Below are 15,699 nucleotides of genomic sequence, written 5' to 3'. Positions count from 1 at the left end.
TTCCAGAGCAGCCTAACATGCGGCACCTTGTCGAATGCCTTACTAAAGCCAATGTACACATCTACAGCTCTGCCCTCATCAATCTTTTCCCTCACGTTTTCAAAAAATCAATCAGATTTGTGAGACATGATCTTCCGCATACAAAACCATGCTGACTATCCCTAATCAGCCCTTGCCCATCCAAATGCCTATATTGGAGGGCACTGTAGTTGCCTGGCTTACTGCTACTGCCCTTCTGAAAGGAACAAGACTAGATGTTTTTAAATTCCAGGGAGGCCAGCACCAAATGTGGGAAAACTGAAGAACATGGTGGTATCATATGTTCACCATGCAAATCTTTAGCTTTAACATTTAGTCAGGATGATGCTTTCACTCTGGCATTAGCCCACATCATTTTTCATGAACACATTGGAGGGGAATGGCGATCACTGGTGCTGGGTTCCAGTTTGGGGAATAAGAAGTCACAGTGGTGGTACTCATACTGCTGACTCACAGCAGCCATTACCCAGGTTTGCTCCAGCCCTCTGGTGCTGTGTGGATTTTGCATGTTTTGTGTTTCTCCCGGTGCTTCAGTTTCTTCCCACATCCCCAAACTTATGAGTTAATTACAGACTGCAAATTGCTTCTGATATAGGAGGGGTCGAATAAGCAAGTTCGGTATTACAACTGCACATGCCCCAGGTCATTCGGGATAAACATTCTCACTAGCTGAGCTACTGTATGTATACAGACCTGCGTTTCATACATACTTTCCAGTATTGCTTCTTCGTGGTAAGAAAATACTGCTTTAAAAACTATTAGTGTCTGGAGTGTGGCGGTGCCTAACGGCAGCGGCTCGACTGCAGTCCGTCTGTCTTTTTAAAATTTTGTCTCATTAAATGTATGTTTTTGATTCTAGTTTTTATGATTTTTTAGTTGTGTATATGTGGGGATGTGGGGGAAACCATTTAATTTCTTCCCTGTACAGGGACCCGACTTTTTCCGTCAGGTCTCCGGTGTCGTTGGGCCTAACATCGTGGAGCCGGCGGCGGCCTCCAGCCGGAACTAACCTGAGGGCTCCAGTCGCGGAGCTGGCCGACTTCGGAGCGTGGAGAGCTGTGGTGGCGCGCTGCTGCAGCCCGACTTCGGAGCTTCGGAGGCTCCAACCGCAGGCCCGGTGGACAGGAACATCGGGAGCTCGCAGGTCCCTGGTGGGAGACCGCTTTTCGGAGCTCCCGCAACGGCAACTTCTCCCACCGGAATCATGGGGTTAAAGGACTCGGAGCGGGGCCTAACATCGCCCGGCGCAGCTCAAACAACAGTGGGACTTACCATCGCCTGCCGGGAACTTTAACGTCGTGAGCCCGTCGCCTCAACGCTGCAAAGGGAAGAGATAATACTTTTGCCTTCCATCACAGTGAGGAGGTGTTGGAGATTCAGTGATGGATGTTTGTGCAAATTGTGTCAAGTGTGGGTCTTGGGTTTTTTTGTAATGTAAGACTGTAGGAATGACATTTTGTTCAAACCAGGCTGTTTGAATGACAATAAAAGGCATTCTATTCTATTCACTAGGTATATTTATGGTTCATTTTATTCAAAACTACAATGATTGTGGTGGTTTTGCTTAATGCTTCAGTGAGTGAGCGAGCGAGATCATGACGATGAATAACCACCATTTTTTATTGTTTTTCTTTTGGGGGGGGGGGGGGGGAAGAGAATGAAGTGAAAGATTTCTAAAATTATCGACAGATGATATGAAAAGTATTTGTGGGGGTTTTCACCTCTTTGTAGTCACTAAGCAGGTGAGACTGCCGTGAAGTGGCTGGCTGGTTTGCCTCATCATAACTGGCAAGATGATTTAAGAAGGTACACAAAATTGCTGGGGAAACTCAGCGGGTGCAGCAGCATCTATGGAGCGAAGGAAATAGGCGACGTTTCGGGCCGAAACCCTTCTTCAGACTGATGATTTAAGAGCTGGACGATGGATGTGGGAGGCCGGCAGTTTAGTCCTTTCCATTCTCCAAGCCACCCACCTTTCAGTTCGCTCATGTTCGGGAATTTCAAGAGTTCCTTGTATTGATCAGCATGACGATGTTTTTCTTCACCGACAGTCGGTAGCACGGGCTTCTTCATGCACAATGCAGCGTAAACTGCATTGGGTTCGTCTTTTTCAACCCCTTGACCGCTAAAGAATGCTTCAAAGCTTCGACTTTCCATCGCAGAGCTGTGACTCCCAACATCGCGGAGCTGTGGCTGCAGGCGGCCGGCCGCGGGCGGCGCTGGATTTGGAGCGCCGGGGTCGGAGCTCCAATCGGCGCGGCCCGAGGACTACGAATGCCCCGGTCTCCGGGGAGGACCAGCCGCTCCAGATTTTCCAAGCCGCTGAGGAATGTTTCACCCGACGCCGGAGTTCCATCTTCTCGGCAAGAGGGCCCTTAAAATTATCAGACTGGCTGCAAGGCCACAAATGGGGCCCGACTTCGGGTGTTTCACAGAGGAAGAGGACTTAACTTTCTGGTGCCTTTCCCCACAGTGGAAATTTTTGATTCTGCTGTGGGGGGACGTTTGTGTTGAACTCTATAATGCGTTGTGTCCATTTTATTTATTTTTTTAACCTTTTTCTATGGTTTGTATGGAAACTTATTATCTATTTTATGTAAAGCACTTTGGTGTCAATAAAAACGTGACTTAAAACGTGCTATATAAATAAAACTTCCTTACTTAGACAAATCCCATGATTCCTTGCGTTTATCGAGATACCGAACTCGCTTAATGGGGTCGTTGATGTGAATGTGCGGAATAAAATTGAGATAATTTGGGATCAGTGTAAAAATGGATGGTTGATGGAGGGTATGGACTTGATGGGCTGAAGGATCTGCTTCTCAATGGCCCAATTGTCAACAAAATGGAAGTCTTATGAGTGTTGTGCATTGGCAATACTCCAGCTGACAAGCCCTGATCTATCCAGAGCTTCCCAAACATATGTATGTTTCAAGGGGATAGAAAGCTGAAAGGAAACAAACAGCACTTGGCCAGCATAGTTTTATGAAACAAAGTTAGATTTGTTTTTTTTTAATTCATTTCTCTGTACATTCGCAAAAAGCCATCTAGATTTCATTAACTCCTACTTTAATGGTCAAATTAAGTTGGTTTAAAGGAACTTTGAGCAATATGTATACCTTTCATATAACACTGATGTAAAATGGAGCTGCTGCTTTGGAAATTGATCCCTCAATATTAACCATTTGATTACTTTCTATACAAATACACCATATTTTTTTCAGTAAAACCAATACATGACAAATCTCCCCTTCAAAAATAATCGATTTATGGTCTCATGGACACAAATACTGCACACTTACTTCAGTGCAAGTTTCCTTGCAGTTAGAATCTCGCAACAAAACAGAAATCAAATGCAGTTCAATACATAGGTTAAACTAAACAGGCTACAGGTTTTTTCCCAAAACTTGAAACTAAGCTGATGTTAAGTGCAATCTTTTTTTTTTTAAGCTTAGCAACCAATCCTCAACAATAAATACCAAATGTAAAGTTCAAGAAGTCCATGTAGATTTTAAAACAAAAGGAAAATGTCCATTTATTGAAGACACGGATCTAACCGACCTGAATATAGATATGACAAATTACAAGTTAGGAGTTCGACCAAAGATTTCTGCCAATGAGCCAATCTGTTAGTAGCTGTTGACAGCACAAAATCCTCATTTTGCACATTATATACAAAGTAATGATCTATGAAGTAGAAATTCCTAACTTGCAAATATACAAATTATCTAGCAAGTAGAAACAGTCTTGAAATTCAGCCTGGGAATGTATGTGCTGTATTTGGAGAGCATAAACCTCAGCTGTTACATAGCCTCATTGGTTCTCGAGTTATTCACCCAAGCAGGTTTCAAAAATTAGAATTAATATTAACTGGTTTCAAATGTAGGGGGGAAATGACGATTGGTTTTCAAATTTTAAAACAATTACTGTGTACATTTTGTGCTGAGTGGCTGAGATTACAACTGGGGCAGCTTGTCCACTGGAGTGTCAAATTTAAATTCAGCAGGAAAAAGGTCAGCGGCACGTGGATAGATGAGCCTGTAGGACTGCCGGATGGTGACGTCAGCCACCCCGGCAATGTCTCCAATTTCTGCAGAGGTAAAAAAAAGGGCAACAATTAGATTATGATCGTACCCAGTCTTCAGTACTGTCATATAGAGTCGTATAACACGGACACAAACCCTTCGGCACAAATCGTCCAGTTGGGGTGGGTAGTCAAGTCAAGTTTATTCGTCACATACACATACGAGATGTGCAGTGAAATGAAAAGTGGCGATGCTCACGGACTTTGTGCAAAAAGACAAACAAACAAACTACAAACAGAATGTAACAGAATCACATTTTCTTTTTCATATTAAATATTGTGGGCGGAAGGAAAAAGGGAAAAAAACAGCAATTTAAAAAAAGCAGTAGAGTGGTACAGTAAAGTTAGTCCCTGGTGAGATAGGAGTTTACAGTGGTTGAGTTGCTGCTTAAAGTGGCAGCGACCCAGGTTTGGTCCTGACTGCGGGTGCTGTCTGTACGGTGTTTGCACGTTCTCCCTGTGTCCACTTGGGTTTCCCTCGGGTGCTTCCGTGTCCTCCCACACTCCAAAGGCGTGCAGGTGTGTAGGTTAATTAGCGCAGGTAACATTGTAAATTGTCGCGAGTGTGTCGGGCAGTGCTAGTGTACAGGGTGATGCACTTGTGGGCGCGCACTCTGTGAGCCGTGGAGCCAGTTTCCACACTGTGTCTCTAACACCTAACGCCAACCTAGATGCCTGATCTAAGCTAGTCCGATTTGCTTGCGTTTGGCCCATATCCCTCTAAAGCATTCCTATCCATGCACTGGCCAAAATGTCTTGGAAGTTACAATTGTATCCGTTTCCATAGCTTCCCCCGGCGGCTCATTCTAGATTTACAATACTGAGTGAAAAGGTTGCCCGAGTGGCAGATCTTGTGCCTCCGTAGCCACTATCTGCTTAATTCCAGATCCACCAGGTCTACATCGTTGGTAGAAGATTCCAGGGATTCACTATATTCTGCAATAATTTTTTTCTTCCTGCTTCAGAATGACCTTCACATCAGTTTTGAGACACTGACACCATATTCTTGGACACCACCTGCTCATGTCTACCATCAAGCCACATATATGCATCCAGAACATTAATGATGTGAAGTATAAAATCCATAGACTTGTAGGAAAATGTATGATACAGAAGAATGGTATCCAAAATCAGTTACAGTGAATGAATTGAATTTTACTTTTGGAGCTCGGGAGGTGAAGAGGTGGTCTCGACACAAATGGATCTTAATGGACCATTCCTGTGTGCCCTACATTTTCTTGAAAGTTTATGGATTTTATACTTTAATCAGACCCACATCACTAAGTCTTGAACAACGGTAAGTAGGTCACTACTTACCTTTCTGCGTCCGTTTATCTGCGGAGGCTTGCGATGCCATATAAATTGCTGCTGCAGCCACAGAGATTGGGCTTCTACCAGGCACCAAATCCAGTTCCACGGCCTTCCTTGCGATGTGCGTGGCTGCCATTTGAACCTGTTTAGGCAATCCCAAGTTTGAACAGAACCGGGACATAAAGTCTCCTGTGGTGATGAGGTCCACGCTGGTTTCCAAAGCTTTCAGAATCAGCTTGAAGCAGCGGCCTATTTCCTTCTTTGGGATTCTGGACACTGCGCAAATTTCTAACGGTAAAAGTGACAAGAGTGTTATAGATGGACTCGGGTGCAGGCCAAACAGCAAGCATCAATGGCATGAACTAACTCAGATGTCTGAGCTGAATGAGGGCATAAAATGATTCTCAGAAAAAAAAAAAAAATGTTTATCTTAAATTGCAAGTAGCCAGCAAAAGTTTCTAGACACTTGGGAAAGACGGCACTCAACCCATACAACCAACTTTGGTAAAATGCCAAGTGAGCCTGTGGACAACTTTACACAACCCGTTGAACTCAAGATTTATAAACGCTTTGATTAATGGCATTGATATCAAACTGGTGGGCAGCAATTTAATGTATTTATATGCGCCATACATTGGGTATTAAAATTACCATCATGGTCATGATTGGTTCGATGCAATAAAATCATTTAAAATCAACATCGAACAAGAAATTGCTTGTTAGGCTGCCAGCAAATGCTCAGCTTGCACTAACCATTGAATTTTCCATTTGGATCAGCTTTCCCTTACATTGGACTGTCAGCCTGTCAGCCAGACCAACAATTCAGAATTGTTCACCCCTCCCTCCACTGCAAATCTCTTCTGCACCAGCAGCTCAAAATACAACGCTGCTTACTTTACCAGGCCATACGTGAGACAGTAATTGGCATACATAATACAGTTAACTGGGTACAAAGATCCATTGATGTCCATAATGTTCAGTTGAGATGAAAAAACCATTTTAAGGTTTGACCACATTTAACTATATTGTTATATCAATCTAAACGTCTGAACAAATATTTAAAAAAAATCATCCTTGCTCTAGTTTCAATGGGATGAACACCTGCTCTCAGCTAAGTATAAGTTTATTAAGTTAAACTCTACCATTTAATACTGGTACCAACATCAAAAATAGATCAATTAGATGCAAAGTTCTTGTACACTATCCAAACACCATCTAATCAATTTCCACTTTTAACACCATAGTAAATGAAGGAACATTTTGTTCAGTAGACACATACCTACAGAGTACTGGATTGAGCTGCCTCAAAATGATTTGACTTTAAGGACCTTACAGAGAACAGACTCCTATCCCATCTCTCTGGATATAAATCCAGGCCCTAGAGGTGAAAGAAAAGTATTAACTCAGATGCCCACCCAATTCCTATCCGAGCTTTGGCCAGGCATAGAAAATGGAAAAGTTAGGTCTTAAATTAAAAAAATGCTGCCTTACTCCATTTGCTCAGCCTCGCATGACTGATAAACTTGTAACACACCTCAGAGAGGCAAGCAGCCGTTCTCAAAGCAGAGCATCCTGGCTTGAGAAAACGCTTGGTGACAGAAACCATGGGTCATTAGACAAAGGGGCTTAATGGGCCACTTCTCATTCTAAAACCAGCTTTGAGCCAAGAAAAGGGGGAAACCTAATGCTAGGCAACCTAGGTAACATCAGTTTTAGCTACGATTCGGCACCAAAGCGGAGTTTTGACAGATTCCATCCCTCTAATATACACAAATATATCAGACAATACTGTTCATCAGTTATAGGAGCAGTAATAGACCATTCGGACCATCAAGTCTACTCCGCCATTCAATCAAGGCTGATCTATCTTTCCCTCTCGATCCCATTCTCCTACCTTCTCCCCATAACCCCTGACATGCGAACAATCAATGGGGAAGTGGTCCCGATGTTCTGACCCACAAATGACACCAGCAAATGCACAATCTGCTCATTTAGCTTCCTGCTGTTTGTTGAACTCACTCTTATGCAAATTAGTTCCTGTGCACAATGCAAAAGTGGCTGCATTTCTGAAACCGTTGGAATGCCCCATAGTGACGTGGGAGGTACAATCCAAGTCCTTTTTATTTCTTTGTTATTGAAAATTTCAGATTTGTAATTCAGCAACCATTCTTTTTATATGAGTTCTCTAGATGTGGGCAAGCTTGTAGTTGTGATCCATGAGTTGTTAGGATGGCAATGGGCCTTCTGGGCAAACTGTAGCTTTGTTACAATAGCTATCCTACAATGAGCTTAGATAACAAATTTATGATTTAGCCTTCAGGAAGTAACATTGAAGCGCATCAGAGTCATGTTCAACATGGAAACAAGTCCATCAGACCACCTTGCCCGTGCCACCCAAGTTGGCATTCTGGGCTAGTCCCATTTGCCTGCATTTGGCCCATTGACAGCTAAACCCTTCCTATCCATATATCTGTTTAAATGTCTTTTAAAAGTCGTAATTGTATCTGCTTCTATTACTCCATTCCTGTCTTGTAATTATGTTGTTAAATTCTACTAGTGTGGTCTGTTATCCACTCAATTACAGGGAGATTGGGGGTGTGGACGTCAGTCAGGATTGTCCATAAGTCAGAAGAGCACTTGCCTGCCTTAATACCATGGCAAGACATTACATATCCCAGGCCATAGTACATTTCACAGATTTTTTTTTCTTTTTCTCTTGGCTGTCAAAGAATATGGGCAACGCAAAGAATGAAAAGCTATTCCTTGTGATAGGGGAGATACAGCAGATTTCCACCTTGGATAGCAATGAGCATCACAACCAAGAATTACACCTTTACCATTTTAGAAAAGTAATTCTATTCCATCGCAGTCTTGGCTTGAGCCTTGTAGTTGGTGGAGAAGCTCTGATGGTGATGACACAGCACTGCTCTACTCTTTATCCATGGTAAAACCCTGCAATGTTCTATGGTGGCCCCATGGTGAATCACTGAAGCCAAAAGAAGGGAGATGATTAACTGGAACTTTTGGTGCGAGTATCTGCCATTTTCTCGACCATTGGGGTGTCACCAAGTTCTATTTTATCGTTGGCATTATCTTGGGGATGAACATCAAACACCAATGAGCATGTCCACTTCTGATGGATGGTGGATGATGGAAGGTAGATGTTTAAAAGCCGCTTAAATTGATGGAGGACAAGATGTTGATGATAACCCATGGTTCACACCAATCATTCATCTCTTCTTCAGTAACAGCTTCGAGCACCAAATAGTTTCCTTCTGAATTCCCCAAAGACTCGGTGCTACGTTCTGAAGCAATGGCCGTTACATTCAGCTCGTGTCCACGACTGGATCAAGGTTGCGGTTATGTCTAATTAAAAACTGTTAGCACAATAATTATTTTTACCTGAACCAAAAATTCCAATTAAAAGCTAGTTAGAATTTATGGAATTAAGACTAATTGAGAATTTAGAATTCCAGATCCTCCTTACCTTTGAATGTTCGTGGCACACCTTCTTGTCTACAGGCAATATACAAACAGGCAGATGCAATGGCATCATTGCTTCTTCCCTTTAGACTCTTTTGTTCATATACCTGCTTAAATAAATTATTTGTCCTATCCTGACAAATGAAAAGGAAGAAAATACTGAATTAAGTTAGAGTTCTTTGATTACTGGTAATACTAAAACATGTGATCATTAAATTACACGAACGATACTGCTGCAAAACAAAGCGTCACCAACTTACAACTATATTTCTGGGCAGATTGATCCTGTCAGACATATTGCTGATTTCCTTAAATGCATTCATCATTGCTCGGTCAGAACTACTCATCGTCCGGCGATTTTGGTATTTTGCATTCCCAAACTCGTCAAAGCTCGCTGATCCAGTTCCCTGTGAAGGAATGCAAAGCAAGTAACATTCCCAAAATGTTGAAACAAGGAACTACAGATGCTGCTTTACACAAAAAGGCACAAAGTTCTGGAGTTCACAAATTATAGGATTAGGCCATTCGGTCCATTAAGTCTATTCTCCGCCATTCATTCATGGCTGATCTCTGCCTCCTAATCCCATTTTCCTGCCATCTCCCCTTAACCCTTGACACCCATCCTAATCCTAATCTATTTCTGCCTTAAAAATATCCACTGACTTGGCCTCCACAGCCCTCTGTGGCAATTGACTAAAGAAGTTCTTCCTCAACTCCTTTCTAAAAGAAAACCCTTTAATTCTGAGGCTATGACCTCTAGTCCAAGACCCTCCCACCAGTGGAAACATCTTTTCCACATCCACTCTATCTATGCCTTTCATTATTCTGTAACTCAGCAGCTCAGGCAGCATTCACTGGAGATCACAGAGAGGTGGCATTTTGGGTCAAGACCTTTCTTCAGATATGAAGACTGTCTCTAAACATTATTTAGAATATAGAACAGTACAGGAACAAACCCTTCAGCCCACATTGTCTGTGTCAAACAGGATGCCAAGTTGAACTAATCTCCACCTGCACGGCCCATGTCACTTCATTCTCTGCATATCCGTGTGCCTTTCCAAAAGCATCTTAAATGCCACTATCATTCTTTACTCCACCACCACCCCTGGCAGTACATTCTAGGCATTCAGCACTCTGAGTAAAAGAAAATGACCCCACTCGTCCATTAAACTTTGCCCTCACCTGAAAGTCATGCCAAATACAAAATACTGGCGGCGGCGCTGCCTTGCAGCTGCGGCTCGCCTGCAGTCCGTTTGTCTTTTCTGTTTTTTGTTTTCTCTTGTCCCGTTTTTACAGTTTATTTCGGTTTATTTAGTTGTGTATGTGTGGGTGTAACATGTTTTTTGACTCTTCCTTCGGGGGGATGCGACCTTTCCTGCCGTATCCCCCGTCTCCGTGTCCGTCTGCGCCGAGGCCTATCGCGGAGCTGGCGGCCTCCAACTGCGACCGACCTCGAGGCTGCGGAGTCAGAGCCAGAACTTACCAACGCGAGGCTGACCGACTTCGGGGCTGTGGTTGCGGGGCGACTCAACTTCCGACCCGACATTGGAGCCTCGGAGGCTCGGCCGCGGGCCAGTGGACGTCATCATCGGGAGCTCGAGTTCTGTTTTCCGGAGCTCCCGCAACTACAGCTGCGTCCGCTGGACTGGAGGGCGGCAGCTTCGACCGCCCCGGGCCGCGGAGTTTGAACCGGCCCGTTTGCGGAGCACGGATTCAGCCTGCGGGACTTACTTACCATCACCCGGCGGGGTCACAACATCGGAGGCTTGGATTGCCTCAGCGCAGAGGGAGAGCAAGGAGGGAAGAGACAATGACTTTGGGACTTTAAACTGTGTTGAGTGTTTGTACGGGGACCCGACAGGGAAAAGGTCGGGTCCCCGTACAGGGAAGAGATCTAAAAGTTTCCCCCACCCACCCCCCACACATACACAGTCAAAAACCCACCACAAACTATACCCTCAACAGGACAATAAAATTAAAAAAAGAACAAAAAAAACCCACTGCCAGTGTTTGTTCAGTCCAGCTCCAGCAAGATGCAAGGGAGGCAGCAGTGGGTTAAGGCCCTGTCCCACTTACGTGTCCTTGGCATGCAAATTGCACGACCTCGTCGTCTCGTTGAGGCGCACGGGCATCGTGTGGCCACGCGGGACCGGTCCCACTGAGAAGCGCGGAGGGGTATGGAGTTGTGCGCTGTATTTTGCGGCGCTCCGAAATTTTGTAGCAAACTAAATCTTTGCGCGCCGCAGGCCTGTCACGCAACTGACGGCCAAAGTGGGACAGGCCCAAGACCCTGGCGCGACGCAACGTCTCACCTCCAACAGCAGAAGCAAGCAAACGACCGCCGATCTCAGCCTGGGGCTCACGGCCGTTGCGGTCCGGATCCGCCCCCACTTCTACTCCCAGAGCGGGGGCAAGAAAATTGAAGATAGACACAAAATGCAGGAGTAACTCAGTGGGACCAGCAGCATCTCTGGGGAGAAGAAATGGATGACATTTCGGGTCAAGACCCTTCTTTCAGACTGAAGAGTCTTGACCCGAAACATCTCTCCAGAGATGCTGCCGGTACCGCTGAGTTACTCCGGCATTTTGTGTCCATCCTCAAATGACATCACGCACTCCAGACGGCTGTGCGGACGCATGAAGTCGCACGCGGCCTTCGCTTGTCCGTCGTGCCTCAACGTGAACACGAGGTCGCGTAATTAGCGTGCCAAGGACACGCAAGTGGGACAGGGGTTTTAGTGACATCAGTTGTAGGATTGTGGGGATAGGCAAGGACAGCGAGATGAACGCAGCAAAGGGAGTGGCGGAGAGAAGGGGAAATGAGTGCAATCATGAGTCATGGAGCTGCTGCGTCAGAGGGAATCGCAAGGGTGAGAGCGAGGATCATATCAAGGAGGAAGGTCTATGGATTTAGACCGAGGATCAGTACTAGGGAGGAATGGTAATCAAAGATAACATCACAGGAGATGGGATGGTAATGGGGAAAGAATTGATATTGTCAAGCTGGGTGACGGGAATCCATTGGTTTACTGTTAGAAAGCTGCAGTCTTCCAACTGAATTTTGGTAAAACCAGCAATTCCCAGACAGCCCGGCAGACTTAAACAGCTAGCATAGAGATACCAACAATGCGTTGCTCCATGTTTACAGTAATCCACAGATGAAGGAACTCAACATTTGATGTTTATGGGCATGTCTTTATGTCCCCCATGTCCCTTCATTGCATTTAACATGAATCAAGATGATCAATCTGAAGTGACTTACGAAGGTTACTCTTTACAACAGGCAAAGCTATAGTGTGAAGGGGCAGCACTGTGGCCAAGGTCACAGCAGCAGTAACAGGTATAGTCAGGATAACAACCGTTCCCTCAATGGCAGCAAGATGAAGGAGATAGTTATCAACTTCAGGAAGTGTGGTCGATTACATGTCCCAATGAGCAATGATGCCAAAGTGGTAATGGCTGAGAGCTTCAAGTTCCTTGGCATTAATATAATTAATGATCAGTTGTGGACCAACAGGCAAGAAAGCACACCAACGCCACATCTTTCGGAGAAGACTGAGGAAACCTGGCATGTCAACAATGATTTACTAACTTCTACAGATTCACCAGAGAAAGCATCATCACTTGGTTTGGGAACAGCTCTTGTTCTTGATGTAGCCTAGTCCATCGCACAGACCAGGCATCCCACCATTGGCTCTATCTACACCACAATGTCTCAGAAAAGCAGCCAATAAAATCAAAGACGACCCACCTTGGTCATTCCTTCTTTTCACTCCCATCGGGCAAAAGATACAGAAGCTTAAAGCGTGCATCCCAAAGCTTTCACTCTGTCACTTCTTTCACACTGTCAGACTTCGGAACAGCCCTACCGTAAGTTAGGGGTCTGATTCACCTCTACTCCACTGAGGACATTGGGCTCGGTCTTTGGAACACTACAATGGTGATCTGCAACCTGTATCTTTCCCTTTGCTCTACATATAGTAACTGAGTTTGCCTTGATTGTATTTACATTTAGTATTATCTGATCTGATTGGATAGCCTGCAAAACAAAGTTTTTCACTGTACCTTGGTAGACATGGCAATAATAAGCCAAAACCAAGTCCATTTCAGAACAGTGTAAGGGGGTGTTAGGAGTAAAGTTTATCAACTGCAAACACTGATTAAAGTCTGCGAATATGCAGAAAAACAAGCACGGAATGTACTGCAAATCTCAGATTGACAAAAAGGCATCCACAGTGGGGAGTCTTGCAATTCAATGGAAACAATAACATAATTCAGTGGTGGAGAAATTTTACAACAATAATAGTCAAAGTAGGAGAGTGTTTTATTAAATGATATCACTGCTTGCATTTCATTTATGAGTCACATTCCTACCTTTCCGATCATAGTTGACAAATCACCACCATTTAGCAGTGGATTCTGGGCATCACCGACACGAGATGGGTCTTTTGTTGCTTTGTCATTGCTAAATGTTCGCCACTCTGAGCCAACATCTATAACTCGATCACCTGTAGAAAGAGGCAAAGATCAACACCGGCATGAAAATCACACTAAATTAACTATTAAACGGAGGCCTGTCCAGAGCAACATGAATATAAATTCTTCCCAACTTACATTACTCACTCTGACGACGCATGGAAGGTGCATTCTAATTTTCTCAATTAAAGGCCACCATTTTATCACCTAGTCACAAAAGGAATGGACTGGATAGACTCGGCTTGCACTCGCTAAAATTTAGAAGATTGAGGGGGGATCTTATAGAAACTTACAAAATTCTTAAGGGGTTGGACAGGCTAGATGCAGGAAATTGTTCCCGATGTTGGGGAAGTCCAGAACAAGGGGTCACAGTTTAAGGATAAGGGGGAAATCTTTTAGGACCGAGATGAGGAAAACATTTTTCACACAGAGAGTGGTGAATCTCTGGCATTCTCTGCCACAGAGGGTAGTTGAGGCCGGTTCATTGGCTATGTTTAAGAGGGAGTTAGATGTGGCCCTTGTGGCTAAAGGGATCAGGGGGTATGGAGAGAAGGCAGGTACAGGATACTGAGTTGGATGATCAGCCATGATCATATTGAATGGCGGTGCATCTATTTTCTATGTTTCCAGCCCACTGCATTGTCCAAAATGAACAAATGCAAACATGTATCTTGTTTGCTATTGTACCAATTAATTACAAGAATTTTCACATTACGAGTCTAGATTAAGATGTTATTTTGGATGTAATTGACCCAGGTCCCACAGATTATAACTTGAATATAGGCAGCAGCTCTGGCAGACAGTAGATGAGCATGTTGAAAAGTAGAAGCCAAGCACAGGCAGACTTTACTCAGAACTGCTGTAGGTTTGGGAGCAACAGCAGCAGGAGCTGAGCAAGAGATACGACTGATTGGCTCTAGCCCGAGTGGGAGGTGAGAAGTGAGTCAGTGCCGGAAACCAGTTGGAAAACTGAGGAATTTGTAAACTGAGGTTTGTAAATTGGTAAATCAGGCAATTTATCAGTCAATTTAAGCAAGACGGCTCTTAGCGAGCGGCAGTGAGGGAAGTGCCCTGTGAGAAAAGTGTGAGTCTTTGGCTCGAGAGTCTTTGGCGAGGAGGCTGAGGAGAGGAGACCACGCAATACGCTTGAGAGGTAGAGACGAAAGAAGATGTCAGGCAAGCTGATTCAGTGCGATGCTTGCAGTATGTGGGAGGTCAAGGACACCGCTGGTGCCTCTGGCTGCTACAAATGCGAGAAGTGCATCCAGGTAGAGCTCCTGAAGGGCCGTGTTGGGGAACTGGAGAAGCAAGTGGATGACCTCCGGTTCGTCCGAGAAACTGAGTCGTTCCTTGACAAGTCCTACAGTACGATTGTTACACCTAAGGTACTGGAAGAGAGAAGGTGGGAGACAGTGAGAAAGGGAGGGAAGCATGGAATGCCAACGTCCCCGGGTGTTGTACCTCTTGTGAACAGGTTCACCCACTTAGAAGCTGTCGGGACAGAAGACGTGTTTACACTGAGCGGCGGACTGGCTTGCGATGCGAATAGGGCTGTTGAGCCAGAACCAAAAAGGCCTAAGGCAGGCAACGCCATTGTAGTGGGAAGCTCCATTATGAGAGGTACGGACAGGGGTTTCTGCGGCAACAGACAGGATGCGAGGATGGTGTGCTGTCTTCCTGGTGCCAGGATCCAGGATGTCACGGACAGAGTGCAGAAAATCCTCAAGGGCGAAGGTGAACATCCGGAAGTGGTAGTGCATGTCGCCACAAACGATGTCGGAAAGAAGGGGATGAATATTCTGCAGCGTGACTTTAGAGAGCTCGGAAAAATGCTGAAAAGCAGGACCTCCAGGGTTGTTATCTCCGGTTTGCTTCCAGTTCCTCGTGCTGGCGAGAGCAGGAACAGGGAGATACGGGACCTGAACATGTGGCTGAGGAACTGGTGCACGGGGCAGGGATTTAGATTCTTAGATCACTGGGATCTGTTTTGGGGTAAGGGGGAACTGTACAAAAGGGACGGATTGCATCTTAACAGGTGTTGGACCAGCATTCTGGCAGGCAGGTTTGCCACTGCTACACGGGTGGTTTTAAACTGAATAAGGGGGGTGGGGTGTCGAATGGGATAGTGGAGGGTGGAGTTAAAGGGAAAGGGTTTCTTAAATGTGTGAGCGTAGAGACAGAGGGGTGTAAAATGAGGGTAGAAGCAATAGGTAGCAAGGTGAAAAGTAAAAGTGGCAGGCCGGCAAATCCAGGGCAAAAATCAAAAAGGGCCACTTTTCAGCATAAAAGTATAAGGGGTAAGAGTG

At 44.9% G+C, this 15,699-nt stretch overlaps 1 protein-coding gene across 1 annotated transcript in view; it reads right to left on the bottom strand.

The window, feature by feature from the left end:
• Positions 1 to 3,017: 3,017 nt before the first annotated feature.
• The window catches only part of gtf2b (general transcription factor IIB), a 28,682-nt gene continuing 16,000 nt past the window's right edge, over positions 3,018 to 15,699 (bottom strand). The window contains exons 3-7 of the mRNA XM_033029003.1: positions 13,292 to 13,425; positions 9,178 to 9,324; positions 8,922 to 9,051; positions 5,441 to 5,722; positions 3,018 to 4,129 (exon numbers count right to left, since the gene is read on the bottom strand). Of these exons, the coding sequence (XP_032884894.1) occupies positions 3,996 to 4,129; positions 5,441 to 5,722; positions 8,922 to 9,051; positions 9,178 to 9,324; positions 13,292 to 13,425 (827 nt within the window). The 3' untranslated portion in view covers positions 3,018 to 3,995. The remainder of the gene's footprint in view (positions 4,130 to 5,440; positions 5,723 to 8,921; positions 9,052 to 9,177; positions 9,325 to 13,291; positions 13,426 to 15,699) is intronic.

The sequence above is a fragment of the Amblyraja radiata genome, chromosome 10 (genome assembly GCF_010909765.2).
Source record: "Amblyraja radiata isolate CabotCenter1 chromosome 10, sAmbRad1.1.pri, whole genome shotgun sequence".
NCBI classification, from domain to species: Eukaryota; Metazoa; Chordata; class Chondrichthyes; order Rajiformes; family Rajidae; genus Amblyraja; species Amblyraja radiata.
Note: the sequence above shows the minus strand (reverse complement) of the source record. Positions and strands in the feature narration are given on the sequence as shown.